We start from the raw sequence: 16,616 nt of genomic DNA, 5'->3' as shown, positions 1-16,616 counted from the left end.
AAGTTGGACAAGAACCAAGAGAGAACTATACCAAGTGGCAGGGTAGTTAAAGTTCACAATCAAGCCTTACTGTCTGGCTTGCATATTGCTTATCCTCGTGCAGCATGATATTGATTAACAAGTTTGTGCTTTCTAGTTATGATTTCAGTGCTGGGATATCGTTGATGTTTTACCAGGTAATTAACTTTAATAGTTCTCTTTAATTGGTATAATGATTAATGATGTAGATGTTGATGATGCTAGCTTCTGACAATTTCTGTAAATGCAGAATTTCATTTCAGTGATTATTGTTTCTGTGTTGAGCCTTCTGGGCCTAATATCAACAGAGCCCCTAACATGGAGATTGGTGAAGGTCTGGTTGCCAGTTAATGTAATATTTGTTGGAATGCTCATTACAAGCATGTATAGGTATGCAGTTACCTAGTTTTGGGTTTCTACCATTAAATACAAATTACTTTTTATCCTTCCTTCTATTTATTGGCAACTGTTAGATATGGAAGTTGCATATGTACCGCTTCTTGCTGCTGTACCAACGAGTCTTGAAATCTGAATTTTTGTAAAATGTCTGAAACATTGTTATTGTATGAAAACCTAGCACAAGATGAAAGGGAGACAATATTTAAATATTCAGAAAAATTTGCTCTTATTTGGGGAGCGGGTAAGCCATAAAGAATGGTAAGCTGCTAATAATTTACTACAAGCACGAAGTGTATTACCCAGACATCTACAATCTGCTCGAGTCTTGGTTTATGGACTCGGATACTGTAAATTAGACGATTATAGCTTACGATAGAGTAATTAGGCACTCTATCATCCTGTTTGGATAGTTTTGCTGTTTTGCTTAATTTTTTTCTTTAATTGTGTGCAGTTTGAAATTTATTAACGTAGCTATGGTGACTGTTCTGAAGAATGTTACAAATGTCATAACTGCCCTTGGTGAAATGTATTTGTTCAAGAAGCATCATGACAACAGAGTTTGGGCTGCTCTATTTTTAATGGTATGTTCAAGAGCTTGTTAGTTGTCAATTGTCATATGACTCTTGTGATGACTGGATTTTGGTTATTTGATCCCAAGTTTTGTGCAGAACCACAGATTCCACGTGTTATTCTGGTTCAAATTTTAGTTTGTTGCTTGCATCTGCCTACACCTTCCTATTTTTCTTCCATTTATGCTTTGTGTTACACTTGTCAACATATTGTTTCCTTGTAGTGGTGAAACGATGCAGCAAGCATGTGCAATAAATTATGTTTCAGGCACAAAATAAATATGTTCATGCATTGTTCCTTAGCCAGAGAAAACCATCAGTCCTTTCCAACGATATATTATTATTTATTAGCTCCTCCTTTTGGTTTCTCGAGTGGATTTGGTGTTAGAGCTTACGATGGTGGCATGGTAGTGAGTAATATTCAGTATGAAATAGTTGCTGGATTGTCACTGCCTCTGTCTCCCATGTTTGACATATTTTTACAGAGGTGCTACTATGCCTACATGATTGGGTAGATTGTCTTTTGTGATTCTTAAAATATAGCTACATATTTTAGACATTGCTAGACTCAATTGATGTGCAATATTGTATACATGATATTTTATGTAACATTTAGGAGTTTTCAGTTGAAAATCTTAAGAAGTTTCCCTTTTCTGTGCAGATCATTTCAGCAGTAACCGGAGGGATAACTGATCTCACTTTTCATGCAATTGGCTACGCATGGCAGATAGTTAATTGTTTCTTGACTGCATCATATTCTGTGAGTATATAGCGTGCGTGCATGTTTATATATATGTACCCTTTTTTAAGCTTTTAACATATACTGAGTCTCTTTCCTTAGTATATGATTTTTTTTTTTTTAAATTTCTTATTCCTTTTCTCTGAAATTCCAACTTCTTGTCACAATATGCAGCCATCAATTATTTGTTTATTTCATTCTCTCTTTATAATGCTGTGCTGCATGTGTACTTCTAAACCATTTACTTAGATCCGATAATGACAGGCATCACTTCTACTCCATTTAATCATCCTTAGTGAGAATCGTTTTAAAATGTTTGAAGTTTGACAGGGTAATTGCCTGAAAAGGATTTCTAGACTCAGTTGTTATTTTACTTTTGCACGTTGACATTCTAGACTGGGAAGAATTTAGCTCGGTTTGGTATAGAAGGATAATTTACTTTGTTCTAGAGTGTTAATGTAGATGGATGCTAACTATTGGCTTTTAATTGATTGTTTGGCTGTTTTATTTTGTTGCTGCAGTTGACTCTGCGCAAGGTCATGGATACTGCAAAGCAAGTTACAAAATCTGGAAATTTGAATGAGTTTTCAATGGTCTTGTTGAACAACACTCTTTCTTTGCCTCTGGGATTGCTTCTGATTTTTGTTTTCAATGAGGTGGATTATCTCATGAGAACGTAAGCCCCACTTTTTGTAAATGAAATATTATGTGCCTTGCTTAACTTTATATTCTGAAAAGGCAGTCATATTCCGTGTTTCTGCTTGTGTAACCCAATTATGTTCCAATATCTCATATATATCGGCAGTCTCCAGAAACGCGTTATTGCCTTAAATTCATTAGGTCATGTTAATGGCTAGAAATCTATTCACTCCTTATCCATGGCAATTGATGTTGTGAATTTTACTTGACAGACCACTTCTGAGATTGCCTAGCTTTTGGTTAGTGATGACCTTAAGTGGATTTTTGGGGCTTGCGATCAGCTTCACATCCATGTGGTTTCTTCATCAGACAGGAGCTACGACTTACAGGTGTGGTCAAAAGTAGCTTCATTATTACTATTTAACGGAATTTAACCCAGGAATAATGTTGGTACTTTCTTTCTGTAATTATATCTAGTTTCCAGTGCCAAGCCATATTATAGAAGAAATGCGAGTGTTTTATTATCTAATCACTAGTCTATGATCTGCAGCCTGGTTGGTTCGCTAAATAAGATCCCTCTGTCAATTGTTGGCATCCTTCTCTTCAAAGTTCCCACTAGCTTGGAGAACTCTGCTAGCATCTTCTTCGGTTGGTTCTCTACATCAACTGACCTGAAATTGCTATTGTCTCTGCATGGAGGACATTTAACTCAATTTGAATCACATTTTACTGCAACTTGTAGGTCTTCTGGCAGGAGTTATTTTTGCAAGAGCCAAAATGAGGGAGAAATCTCAACCATGAAAAACCCTAAATTGCATAATGATAACGTTTGCACCAGAGAGAACCCTTGTTCATTTATGGGAAATTATATTTCTGAATGAAGTGGAGGTTGAAATCATGCCTCTGAGATACCATCAAGATATACTATCAGCTAAATTGATGGCCCTCTCTGTACATGCAATCACTTAAATGGGGTTGATTAATGTACCCTTGTGCATACAGGTACGGGACTGTGGTTTAACTTTTCTTTTTCACTGTGTGAAAAAAATGGAGTGTGCAAGTTTCTGGTCCACGTTTTTGTGGATCTTCTGGGGGGATTGCAATGAATGACTCGCGTTGGGAGGAAAAAAAATTGCCACAGCTTTTTCTCGGTCTGTTTCTGTATAATGTACCTACTTGTATCCATGTATCATCAAGATTGGTTTAATACGAATACGAACACACTCTTGGGGAAAGTGAAAATTTGAATCTTGTGTTTAGGGTTAGACCCCGATTCATGAGCTATTTTTTCCCCATGGCGTTTGATGAGAGCGAGTTGACTACGGTTTATTGATTGATCTGTTTAACTTCCAACGAAACCGAGGAATAGAATCCCTTCCTCAGAATATCAAACAGCTTGCCAGTGCCGAAAAGCATTTTTTTTTAATCCTACTTAAATCTTTATATTTGGCAAAATAAGAATTTAAGATTTTCGATATAATAATATTTGTTGTCATTGTAATTGTTGTTTATTCATTATAATAATAAGTGGTCAAACAATACTTGAAACAGAAAATAAACAAATCAATACATCAATTCAGTTTAAAATATAAATAATCTGACAAGTTGTAGATTTACAAACGATAAAATTTGTTTGATAAGAAACATCTGATAGATTTATATACAGAAAGTAGTAGTTTACAAAATTATTTTTCACAGGTAAAAATTTTGTATGAGAGACTTTTCATAATTTTTTTAAGAATTAATGTCATTTTTGTCTCTTAAATTTGTTTTCATTTCAATTTTAGTCCCTTAAATTTTAAATAATAAGTTTTAAATCCATCTAGGAATAAAATAATCCATATTTTTATTAAATTATAAAGATCAATATTTAAATAAAAAATTTGAGAAGAATTAAAATTAAAATGAAAACAAATCCGAGTAATAAAAAATTATATTATTATTTTTTTAATTTTTAATAAATAAATTTAGTTCAAAATGGAAGTTGTCGTCGATAAAATTAAAAAGATCAACTCCCAGAATGCTTGCTTAATTTTTACAGTTTGTCTCTTGTTCACAGGGTCGACCGGTCGAACGACCGTGCAGTTTGATAGCTCGTTCCAATTTGCCATTTTGTGTTCCGTAGGACGGTAGAAGCGAAGATCTTCGTCGCTCTCAGGCGTTGAGTGTCTGAGTCTGAGACTCAGAGAGCCCCTTTGTGAATTGTGATCTCGATAATGGAGGCATCACAAAGCGACAATCCCAATTTTAATCCAAACCCTACTCCGGTCGGGAATTCACTATCGTCTTCAGTTCCTCTCTGGCCGACTATCGATGGCCCACTTGGCCTATCCGAGGATGACGCACTCAGTTACGCCCGCAAATTTTACAAGTTCGGTTTCGCACTGCTTCCTTTGCTTTGGGCCGTCAATTGCTTTTACTTCTGGCCTGTTCTCCGCGACGCTCACTCCTTCCCTCGCATTCGCCGCTGTATGTTCCTTGTTCTCTTTCTGGTCTTTTGTTATATACTTGGTAATTCTTTTTCTGATTTTGTTACAAGTTTGGTGATTTTGCTTTGTTGTTCTCGCTCCTGGCTTCTTCGGGTTTTGTTTTTTCTTTCGGTCCGTCATTTCACTGTTGATTTTTCAAGGTTCAGTTGTGAGGATTTTGCTTCTGAGTTCTGACAAGTTAGATTTCAGCCATTTTCTTTATGAGTTAACCTTTCCAATGTTTTTTAGGCGTCATTGACTTGTGAACTTTTGGAGAAAATGAAAGAGGAGGAAAAGAAAATGAAAGAGATTAAAGTTGAAATGGAGTCTAGATATGATGCATATATTAATTCGTCCCTGATTGTCATTTGGATCACTTTTGTTCCCTTGCTCTTTTCTTTCTTCAGCAGAGGTCGTGTTCTGTGCTAAATTTCTGATGAGTAACGAGTATCAGTGTCCAGTTTCATTCTAGCAGTAAAAAGTGACATCTTCTTCACCCTTTTACTAGTCTTGAAGTAATTATGTTAGATAGAAAAACTGTCTCTCCCATCTACTGTGTAATTGTATCTTTGGTCTGCTTTAGCCTTTAGGAGAAATGGCTTGTTTACAAAAGCTTGTAGTTGAAATTATCCGTTTATACAAATGCATGGGTTTTTGCACATTTGAGCTCCCGAAAATTGCTTGCTTGTTGGTGTCTTGTCATTAATAAGGAAATAAGATTTCCATTTTGGTGTTAATAAACTGGTAATGAAGGGGAAATGAAATTTTAATAAAAGAATATGTGCTGCAGCTAATTATTACTTTTAATTACTTTAAACATTCTATTGTTTGAGAGTTTGTAAATTCACTCATATATTATTTCATATGATCCCGGTACAATATATAGAGTCCGGATGGAAATATGCAATCCGGTTACAATCAATAATAATAATGCAAAGAGATTACAATCAATCAGAATAATGCAATATCACAAGAAATCAGGAACTTATTCTAGGTAATTATAGAGTAAATCAAGGGAGAATATAGGGGAGAAGATCACGGCTTCTAACACTCCCCCTCAAGCTGGAGAGTAAATGTCAACCATTCCCAGCTTGCTTCGAAGCCCTTCAAACTTGACTCTGGCCAACGGCTTGGTCATGATGTCAGCAATCTGATCAGTTGAACGCACATGGTTCAAGTTAATGGTGCCATCTTCGACCTTTTCTTTGATGAAGTGCCGATCAATGTCAACATGTTTTGTTCGGTCGTGATACACAGGATTTTTGGTCATTTCAATGCTTGCTTGGTTATCACACCAGAGATTCATAGGTCCTTCATAGGAAATTCTCAATTCCTTCAGGAGTCTAATCACCCACATTCCTTCACATACCCCGAGGGCCACAGCTCTTAGCTCAGCTTCAGCACTGCTCCTTGAGACTACTGTTTGTTTCTTGCTTCGCCAAGTGACTAGGTTTCCCCAAACATAAGTGCAGTATCCTGTGACTGATCTCCTGTTATCCACAGCTCTCCCGTGATCTGCATCAGTGTAGACCTCTATGTTCCTTGTATTCCCCTTTCGAAAGAATATTCCTCTTCCAGGATTGAGTTTGAGGTAGGTGAGGATTCTGTATACTGCTTCCATGTGTTCTTCCTGGGGTTGATGCATAAATTGGCTTACCACTCCAACTGCATAGCTAATGTCAGGCCTTGTATGAGTCAAGTAGATCAGTTTACCCACAAGTCTTCTGTACCTTTCTGAGTTAACTGGTGTCCCGTTGGTTTCACTTCCAGATTGCATGACTCTTCCATAGGAGTCTCACTAGGCTTAGCCCCAAGTATTCCTGTTTCGTGGAGTAAGTCAAGTGTGTACTTTCGTTGAGACACACTTATACCCTTTTTGGATCTAGCAACTTCCATTCCAAGAAAGTACTTCATTTGTCCTAGGTCCTTCACTTGGAATTCCCTAGCCAGGGCTTTCTTGAGATGGGAGATAGAAACCTCATCATTGCCAGTTATGACTATATCATCCACATACACAATTAGGATCGTTACCTTTCCATCACTGTGTTTGACGAAAAGAGTGTGATCAGCTTGTCCTTGAATGTAACCAAATCTTTTGATTGCTTTGGCAAACCTGTCGAACCAAGCTCGTGGAGACTGTTTCAGGCCATACAATGATTTCTTCAATTTGCAAACTGAGTTGGGTGGAGCTATTACTCCATCTGGAATTTCCATGTATACTTCCTCCTCCAAATCTCCATTTAGGAAAGCATTCTTCACGTCTAGCTGATGTAGAGACCAGTCAAGGTTAGCAGCAAGGGATAGGAGTACCTGGATGGTGTTGAATTTTGCCACAGGAGCAAACGTTTCTTGATAATCAATCCCATAGGTCTGAGTGTACCCTTTAGCCACTAATCTTCCTTTGTACTTGTTGATGCTTCCATCAGGATTGAATTTAGGGGTAAAGATCCACCTACAGCCCACTGCTTTCTTGCCCTTAGGAAGTGTGGTAATATCCCACGTGTTGTTTTCCTTCAAGGCTCTTAACTCCTCATATGCAGCATGTTTCCAATTAGGATCTGTCATAGCCTGTTGAAATGTTTCTGGAATCTTCACCTGTGAACTATTCACCACAAAAGTTTGCATTCGTGCAGATAAATTGCCATAGGAGACAAATTTTTGAATAGGATGCTGAGTACATGATCTTACCCCCTTCCTGAGTGCAATAGGCCATCCCAGCTCTTCAGGATCCAACTCCGGATTGGAATCATGTTGCTGCCTTGGAATGGAAGGAACCCTACTACTTGATTGAGAACTTGAGTGCTCTGTCACCCCTGCATCAATTTCAGCATTGGTTTCCATTGGGTGAGGAGTGTTTGTGGTGTTTTGGGTTTGTGATTCTGGTTCAGGGATTTCTTCTTGAGGTGCGGAAGATTCAAGAGGGTTAAGAGGTAGGTTGGAGGTGGTTATCGGTTCAGGTGTAATTAGCCATTCTACTCCATAGTGCTCCCCCTGAATGGGTAATTTGGGGTAGTAAGCGTCATCCTCGTAAAAGACGGTATCTTTGGAGATGATGAGTTTTCTGGTAGTAGGACTATAACACTTATACCCTTTTTGGGTGGAAGAATACCCGAGGAAAATACATTTTTCTGCTCTAGCACCTAGTTTGCCGCCATCATGTTTATGAACAAAGACAACACACCCAAAGATCTTTTGGGGAATGGAATTGATGATAGGTGAGGCGGGGTAAGTCTCGAGGAATTTCTGAATTGGGGTAGTGAAATGGAGGATTTTGGAGGCCATGCGATTGATAAGGTAAGCTGCGGTCAATACAGCATCTCCCCAAAACATATTCGGAACGTTTCTTTCCATCATAATAGCTCGAGTCACTTCCAAAAGATGTCTATTCTTTCGCTCAGCAATTCCGTTTTGTTGGGGGGTATAGACACATGAGGTTTGGTGATGGATTCCTTCCTGCTCAAGAAATTCCCTAAAGGCTCCACTCACGTATTCTTTGGCATTGTCACTTCTCAAAACTTTGATGGGAGTATGGAATTGGGTTCTCACAAACGAGCAAAAGTTTTTGAAAATTTGTAAGGCTTCGGATTTCTCTTTCATAAGGTAAACCCATGTGACCCGGGTGTGATCATCTATGAATGTGATAAACCACCTTGTGCCTGTTCGGGTGTTGGTTTTGGCAGGTCCCCAAATGTCGGTATGGATCATTGTGAACGGGGCAGTAGGTTTGTAAGTATGTTTGGGATAGGAGGCGCGAGTTTGTTTTGCAATTTGGCACGTTTCGCATTGGAAAGGAGAAGAATTTTTATTGAATAAAGTTGGAAACACATGCTTCATATAATCAAAGCTGGGGTGGCCTAATCTTAGATGCCACAACATTACATTTTTATTCTGAGAATTTGAGCTAACCATAGCTTTCTTTGCTCCTGCTATCTTCATATCCTTTCCTTCAAAGTAGTAGAGTCCATCCCATTCTTTAGCAGTCAAAATCTTCCTCCCCGAGGTCGAATCCTGAAAAACACATTTAACATCATCAAAGATCACCCGACATACGTGCCCTTTAGTTAATTTGCTCACAGAAATAAGATTGCAAGTAAGGGCAGGGACAAACAAAACATTATGGATTTCCAGATCGTCAGATAGAGCCACAATGCCAACACCCTCAACTTTTGTATATAGTCCAGTTGCTACTTTTACCCTGAGGTTCTCATGGCAATATTTGAGGGACTTGAAGAAGGACTTATTACCAGTCATGTGATCGGTAGCACCGGAGTCAATAATCCAAGTCTCATCACTAGTTACCATTGCATTAAGGGCTATAATGGAGTTACCTGACTGTATCAAGTTCACGTTGGGAACAGATTTTGACTTGTTTTGTTTTTCAAGTATCTTACGAAGCATTTGAAGCTCTTCTCTGGTCAACTGGTCTCCATCGTCACCTCTTTCTTCAGATGAGGTGTGGTGGCTCTTTCTATCTTCTCGTTTCTGCTTTCCTTGGGTTGGTTTTCCATGTAGTTTCCAACATTCATCTCTGGTGTGGCCTCTCTTGTTACAATGATTGCACCACTTGTTCCCTCTCTTCTCAGGCCCCTCTGAGGTCTGGAACCCTCTCGTCACCAATGCCGAGCCTTCTGCTGGGGTCAGATTACCCTGGGTGAGGTGTCGTCGGCTTTCTTCGAACTTAACCATACTGAAGACTTCAAATAGGGATGGCAGGGTTTCAGTCCCATAATTCTCCCCCTCACTTCTTCAAACACATCATTCAAGCCCAACAAAAATTCATATGTTCGTCCCTTTTCCACCAACTGTCTGTAGTAGTTAGCATCATCTATATCCTTCCAAGGATGTACTTCAAAGAGATCCAATTGCTGCCATATCTTTGTCAGAGTACTGTAGTATTGTGTTACAGTTAAGTTGCCTTGCTTCAGATCTTTGAGTTGCCTCTTGAGATCTAATAAGGCTGCAGTGTTGTCGAGGGTAGAGTAGGTCCGCTTAGCAGCATCCCAGATTTCCTTGGCTGTGCTTGCAAGAAGGTATCCTTCACTGACTTCGAGGGTCATTGAATTGCACAACCAAGACATCACCTGATTATTTTCAGCGAACCAGGTGTCAAATTTGGGGTCATTGTGTGAAGGTTGTTGTGCTTCTCCATTGATATACTTCTCCTTACGCTTCCCACGCAGATACATTAACACACTTTGAGACCATTGGAGATAGTTGCTACCATTAAGTTTGTGAGCTACCCCCATAGCTTGAGGTTCAGTGGCTATTGTCAAGTCTGATTCTGCAGTGGAGTTTTTAGAAGGAGTAGCTTGAGTATTAGAAGATGTACCGGACATGAAGGCCCTTGGAATATTGCGAACAGATCCAAACAATGGTGGAAATTCTGGGTCATCCATTTTCTGGGTCTCTGGAAGGCACTGGAGGTCTCTGGCGGCGGCGCGTGGGCTTCACGCGCTGGAACAGTGACAGGGGCGTGGCGGCGCGTGGGCTTCACGCGCAGAGCTTGTGACGGCGCGTGAGAGTCACGCGCAGCTCCGTTCGACGTCGGCTTCTGGGGACTGGCCGATCAAGGGACGCCGGTGAGGACTGGAGGGGTGGTGTCGTCCACGCAGCTCTCCTTGCACCAAGTTGAGGACGCCCACTCTCTCTCTCTCTCTCTCCCCGCGCTGTCTCTCTCTCTCTGGCTCACAGCAGATTCTCACGGAGCTTTTCTGGGTTCAGACCGAACCCAGAGCTCTGATACCATATTGTTTGAGAGTTTGTAAATTCACTCATATATTATTTCATATGATCCCGGTACAATATATAGAGTCCGAATGGAAATATGCAATCCGGTTACAATCAATAATAATGATGCAAAGAGATTACAATCAATCAGAATAATGCAATATCACAAGAAATCAGGAACTTATTCTAGGTAATTTATAGAGTAAATCAAGGGAGAATATAGGGGAGAAGATCACGGCTTCTAACACATTCTTTCTTAAAACCAAAGTTTGATGCAAAGTGAAATCAAGCAATATTGTAAAAGCTTGAGATGCTCTACTATACGTGTTATTGTTTGAGCCTTATGAACAAATTTCTCTTTACTAAAATATGTCTGTGAAGCATGGAAGATTCTCTGGCATGGAGCTACTTATTCAATTCTTATTATGGGGGAGGAGCATGGGCACTAATTTGTCTCAATCACATTTGTTGACAAATGTGCATTTACTAGTAGTTTTAGCTTTCAGTGAGAAGATTGAGTTGTTTTTGTGAATCTCTTTCATATTTTTGGAGCCCCTTTCTTGTACTCAGTTGATCTAATTTCTTGGACATTTTTTGCGCAGATGTTGTTGCATCAGCAGTTGGGTTTTCTGTATTTGCTGCCCTTCTCTGTTCATGGGCTCTAACATTTGCCATTGGAGGAGAACGCCTCTTTGGTCCTATTTGGAATGAATTAGTTATGTACAATCTTGCTGACAGATTAGGATTGACCGGCTGGAGCTAGTTGTGCGGCTCTCTGATCTTTGAGGAGCCATGTAGAAATAATACGATGGTTTTACTTTACTAGTTTGTTTCCTGGCTCGTAAATCGATACCCATTACTATACATTTGAGGATGCGTTGTAACTTTTTTTTTTTAAAAAAAAAGCTAGATTGGAAATGAAATAGAACAAGGAGTATGCATGCTGTAATGGATTGATCGTAATTTAATTCTTTTTAATATATATAACATTTTAATTAATATTAATGCGTATAGCATACATGACCATTTATGGTAGATATAAATATCTGATGATATAAAAATAACTAATGTAATTTTCATGTGATTAAAATCGTGACTATTTTTTAAATGTTCACCCAGACAATTTAATAAAAATTGGCTTTGTATGATTACCAGCAACCTTCTCCTTACGTTGGAGTCGGTGGCTTGAGTTGATCATTGGGAAGACAAAAGTGAATTCACTAAGCATTTATTTGTAAGAAAATGATTTATGGTGTGACCTTCTAATCAAGGTATACATAATCCCATCGTTTTGTGTATTAGGCGCAGCTTGCAACATTTACTGACCCCTGTAAATTTTCTAATCTTCCGATTTTGCCAAATATGGGAAGAAGTTATTCTATTACCCCTGGGAAGTTAAAAAGAAAAATGGTAGCTGGGGAGTGGCTCAGACGTCGCTTTCGCAAGGCGGAAGGATCACTTGGCAGGCAAATAGAGAATGGTATGTTGGTTGTCAAAATGTTACTGAACTAACAAAATGGGAAGTACCTCAAAAATTAAAGGCCTACCATCCATACTTTGATTTCTCCAAATATGGAATGTTGCCTGCGTCCAATTGCTTAGCATTGAAAAGGCAAGAAAATTTCAACTCCGGTGCAAAGCTATCAGCTAACAGCTAAGTTTAGAATGTCATTTACTGCCTTATTTGTCCTCACTAGTAGCTACCATCTCATCTCTCTCTCAAACGGTAGATATAGATTCTTTCACATTGTCCAATTCCAACGCCTTGTAATGCAGCTAATTTCCGTTTGACACATAACCATCCCGCCTGGGTTCCCATGATTCCCTCAAAAACAAAATACACCCGTGTACTATGTAATACTGGTATAGCATATAATGATATGCATAATCATGGCATAGGCTAGCAAATGCTATAACTAAACAACCTTGACTAACAACATTGTAAATACTATAAATGCTAGTCGCGAGGTGAGATCTTAAGGTTTGTTACAGCGGTTAACGGAAGTAAGAATAACGACATATCAGAGAATAACAAAATAAGGAAAAGTGGGGAAAAGCTAGGAGTATTTTTCTTAATCGCCGGAGTGGAAACTGCTAATTTTGCCCTGACTAAAGGCTCCATCATTCACTTACTCGTTTCTTTTCCCGGTTAATTTATGATCAAATCTAACTTGCACAATTTTACTAGTGAGTAGTGACAGTGATTTCACAATTTACCTGTCAAATTTAATCTCCATCAAGGTTTAACTGCTTCCATCTGGCCAAAAAAAAGTTTAACTGCAGCCCCATAAACTCTTGGGTTTATTAATTGCAGATGTGGTTCAATTTGAAGCATTTGAAGCTTTTGTTTTATTGGGATTGGGAACTCATGAAGTTGGCCTCCATAAAGTCTTGCGGATTACAGCTGCAAAAGAAGGTCATTCTAGCTCCAAAAGATGAAAGGATCTTCATCCGATTTAGAGTCTGAAAAGAAAGCATTAATCACCCAATTGAACGCAAAACAGTGTTTAGTTTACTAGTTGTAGAGCTTGTGGCGGTGGTCATTTCCTTAATGGGAAAAAAATGGCTTGTGCACTAAGCCTTTTGATATTGTGGGGCATAGAATCTGAATCAGTTGCGAAATTGAGAATTCATTTTTTTTTTAATGTCTAGAATCTCTTTAACACCTACACGGATAAGAATTTGCCACAAAAGAAGCATAATATACATACAAACACATGCATAATCTTTTGTGTGTGTACACGCGCATGGGTGCAAAACACAACTAGTCTTTAATCTTTTAGCGTTAAAAATCACTTCTTCTTCTTCTTCTTTTTTTTTTGGAAATATCTGGACATCATTCATGCGTTTGTTCCTTTCTTCATCTCCCCATCCTTCAAATTCATGAACTGAAAGAATGAACAAGAAAAAATGGTATTATAAAAGAAGTCAAACAATAATCTTTTAAAGACTAGACTAAATGTCATAAGAGCTATCATACATTATTAATGAATATTTAATTATGCTTATATATATAAAAGAAACCCTCATATTAATGACATTTTTATCCATTAAAATTTGAAAGTTCCATGCTTAAATTTTATTCCTTTGTCATAATCTCATTTCACTGGTTCTCTATTCAAACCCAACAGATTTTGATCATACCGTAAACATGAATTGAAGAATTAAAGAAATCAATTAATATTGGATACAGTAACAGCTTAGGGTGAGAACTTAAGAAACAAACTTTCACGGCACTTGCTTTAAAACAAGTGGGATTAAATAATGGAATATCATGGCAATATAAATTGACTTTGCTGGTTTAAATTTAGGATTTCTTGTTATGAACATGTCTAAGATGGTCCATGAAGTATGTAAGACCCACACCACACCAAATCATGGAAGCTTATAGGAAAATGCTTGTTGTTTTCTTCCCAAGTCTGCCTAGAGTACAGTTGTACACCTTTAAGTGCTCAAAGAATTTTCCATTTACATACCCTCAAGTTGGTTTTGGACAACCACTCACTCTTTAACAGACATTAATGAACTTCCATATATGTAGCCCCTAATAAACTGCATGAAACAAAATACTTCCAAACTTGAAGAATCACAGAGTAAGGAGGATGTTTGAAAGTGGGATTTTCCCGTCAGATACAATAAGCACATGTCCTTTTTCGGATCTTTTAGAGGTGATGAATTTGAGGGAAATTGGCTAATTCTTATACTTACTTTCCATATCTTGTAGGCACAGCTAAAGGGATTTTTCTATCTATATAACTCAACACCAAACCTATTATTCTAGGCCCTTCTCCTTTCTCTTTCTATTCATCTTTCTTCTTCTTCTTCTGGTTTTACCTCTTGTATCTTTCATCTAGCCTTGTTTTGTTCCGGGAAGAATGTCCAGAAGCAGTAGCAGTGAGAGTAAGAGTTGTAACAGAGGCCATTGGAGACCAGCTGAAGATGAGAGACTGAAACAGCTTGTGGAGCAGTACGGTCCTCAGAACTGGAATTTCATTGCGGAACATCTTGATGGGAGATCAGGTAAATGAATGACATTATTTATAACTTTCTTTTAAAGATTATAATAGAACTATTCATAACCTTCCCAAAAGTTTCGATCATCAAGGCTATTTTCTTTCAAGGTTAAAGAGAGGAGAATCATTCTCCAACTCCATCGCCTTTTTCTGTTAAACTTTCAACATTTTTGACTTTATTTTCTTTCTTTTTTTCTCCTCCAGAAGAACTCTCAACTAATAAGAAATTGGCATTTGAATTTGGGATCATTATTTCATAGGGAAAAGTTGCAGGTTGAGGTGGTACAACCAACTAGACCCAAACATAGTAAAAAGGCCATTCACAGAGGAGGAGGAGGAAATACTGCTAGCTCTTCACAAGGTAAAAGGAAACAAATGGGCTGCAATTTCAAGGTTCTTGCCCGGAAGAACTGATAATGCTGTCAAGAATCACTTCCATGTCCTTATGGCAAGGAGAAAGAGAGAACGTTACACGCTCTTTGGCGACCGAAGCGGCAATTACACTAGTATTAATCATAATCATATTCCTATAATTGACTCAACCTCGCAAAGGCCTACCTCAGGGATTAATAACTTCACCTTCCAAAACAGCAGAAACCTGGGCATCTTCGATATCACTTCCTCACATTCATTAGGACTGAATCCTTGGAATGCTCGAAGTGATTCCTCGACCATCTCGTCAGAGTTACTGAGTTTTGAAGCTCCTGATGCTTCTAAGCCTCACATCGATCACTTTAATGCCTCAAGTTCAGCTGCTTCTTGTTCGCTTGGCAGTTACAGTAGTTTTACTGCCCCAGGAATTCCCAGTATTGGAAGGGTCGTTCCTCTTCCTCAGAGGTTCTCAAAGTCCTATTTTGCCCAAAGAACTGAGGATTATTCCATCAAAGGCATGCCAGACAAGACAACTCTGGAAGAACAAGTTGAAAAGCTTAAAGGTGTTTCCTTTATAGACTTTCTTGGTGTGGGAAGTTGTTCTGCCAGCGACAGTTGACCATGATGACGCGCTTCCATATACATAGTTATTTGCTACATCTGTTTCGAGAGGGAATTGCAGTATAGTACATGAGTCTCTAGTTTTCTGTTGTCTTTTCTAGGTTTAATCAGTGAATAATCGTAATGTTTTCGATTTAGCTGTTAATTTTATCTGTCCTAGGTTCTGATTCCATTAATGCTCTTGGAGGGAACAGACTTCCGTTTCTTGTTCGACTTTGCATTAGGTTCCTTGTTTGTCATCATTACATGCATGTCTCAGAGAGTAAATCAATCAGAGTATATGCTAAAATCTGCATTTTTAATGTTTCTATTATACCATAAAGGACGATCATTTGTATGCGTGGAAGGAACTCATACAAATGGACGTCTTATTTTAATGCATAGCTTACACGGCGTCACGTGAAAAGAAAAATATTGGATACATTAGATAAGGAAACTGAAGGAACAAAATTTGCATTGTCATTGTATAATTATACATGCTAAAGTATACATTCTGTACTTTATTTTTATACAATATTTTATTTTAGTCCTCTAACATTAAAAAAAATATATTTTTAGTTTTTTTCTCCCTAAAATTATGAGTTTTAAATTATGATTTTTTGTAACAATCATAGTTATTTTAAAATTTAAATTTGATGTGTTAATATTCGAAAATGTTTTATCAACACTTAAGATATTAATATTATCGGTTTTGTTAATGATTTTAAGATTAAACGACTAAACATATATTTTTTAAAATTAAAAGACTAAATTAAAATTTTGTAAAGTTAAATGACTAAAGTATATATTGGAATAGCTTTTTCAATGTGTTTTTTTTTTATCCACAAAATTTGAAAGCACATACAATTAGGGGTGTTCAAGGCCGGCCCGTCCTGGTCGGCCCGTCCCAGTCGACCCGTTCCGGTCCCGGTCTTATTGGGACGGGACGGGACAAACCGGGACGGGACGGGACAAACCGGGACGGGACACGGGACGGGGTCGTCCCGTCCCGGTCCTGTCCCGGTTCCTTTTTTTAAAAAAAAAATTAATTTTTTTAATTTTTTATATAATA

General features: G+C 38.2%; 3 protein-coding genes across 3 annotated transcripts; all 3 read left to right on the top strand.

Annotated features, from left to right (window-relative positions):
* Positions 1 to 3: 3 nt before the first annotated feature.
* Positions 4 to 3,573, top strand: LOC114740884 (GDP-mannose transporter GONST1-like; the record flags this gene model as incomplete). Its single annotated transcript, XM_028929125.1, is given in 9 exon segments — positions 4 to 76; positions 79 to 176; positions 269 to 408; positions 869 to 998; positions 1,648 to 1,746; positions 2,247 to 2,401; positions 2,637 to 2,753; positions 2,915 to 3,012; positions 3,107 to 3,573. Coding segments are annotated over 9 exon segments (969 nt in total), but the record flags the coding sequence as incomplete, so codon positions are not given.
* An 848-nt stretch (positions 3,574 to 4,421) lies between these two features.
* LOC114740885 (probable gamma-secretase subunit PEN-2) lies at positions 4,422 to 11,558 on the top strand. Its single transcript, XM_028929126.1, has 2 exons — positions 4,422 to 4,833; positions 11,162 to 11,558. Exons 1-2 carry the CDS (start codon positions 4,581 to 4,583, stop codon positions 11,320 to 11,322), a joined length of 414 nt encoding a protein of 137 aa, XP_028784959.1. The 5' UTR covers positions 4,422 to 4,580; the 3' UTR covers positions 11,323 to 11,558.
* A 2,876-nt stretch (positions 11,559 to 14,434) lies between these two features.
* On the top strand, positions 14,435 to 15,563 carry LOC114740880 (transcriptional activator Myb-like). Its single transcript, XM_028929119.1, has 2 exons — positions 14,435 to 14,579; positions 14,833 to 15,563. The coding sequence occupies exons 1-2, from the start codon at positions 14,435 to 14,437 to the stop codon at positions 15,561 to 15,563; spliced, it is 876 nt and encodes a 291-aa protein (XP_028784952.1).
* The last annotated feature ends 1,053 nt before the right edge of the window (positions 15,564 to 16,616 follow it).

Source organism: Neltuma alba, unplaced genomic scaffold (assembly GCF_004799145.2).
Source record: "Neltuma alba isolate B1F8T4 unplaced genomic scaffold, ASM479914v2 tig00003188_pilon, whole genome shotgun sequence".
NCBI classification, from domain to species: domain Eukaryota; kingdom Viridiplantae; phylum Streptophyta; class Magnoliopsida; order Fabales; family Fabaceae; genus Neltuma; species Neltuma alba.
The sequence above is the reverse complement of the archived record's forward strand: the minus strand, read 5'-3'. Positions and strand labels throughout refer to the sequence as shown.

Coding starts and splice junctions, on each gene's coding strand:
- LOC114740880 (XM_028929119.1), top strand. CDS start 14,435: ATGTCCAGAAGCAGTAGCAGTGAGAGTAAGAGTTGTAACAGAGGCCAT. Junction 14,580..14,832: donor ACATCTTGATGGGAGATCAG/GTAAATGAATGA, acceptor ATTATTTCATAG/GGAAAAGTTGCAGGTTGAGG.
- LOC114740885 (XM_028929126.1), top strand. CDS start 4,581: ATGGAGGCATCACAAAGCGACAATCCCAATTTTAATCCAAACCCTACT. Junction 4,834..11,161: donor CTTCCCTCGCATTCGCCGCT/GTATGTTCCTTG, acceptor TTTTTTGCGCAG/ATGTTGTTGCATCAGCAGTT.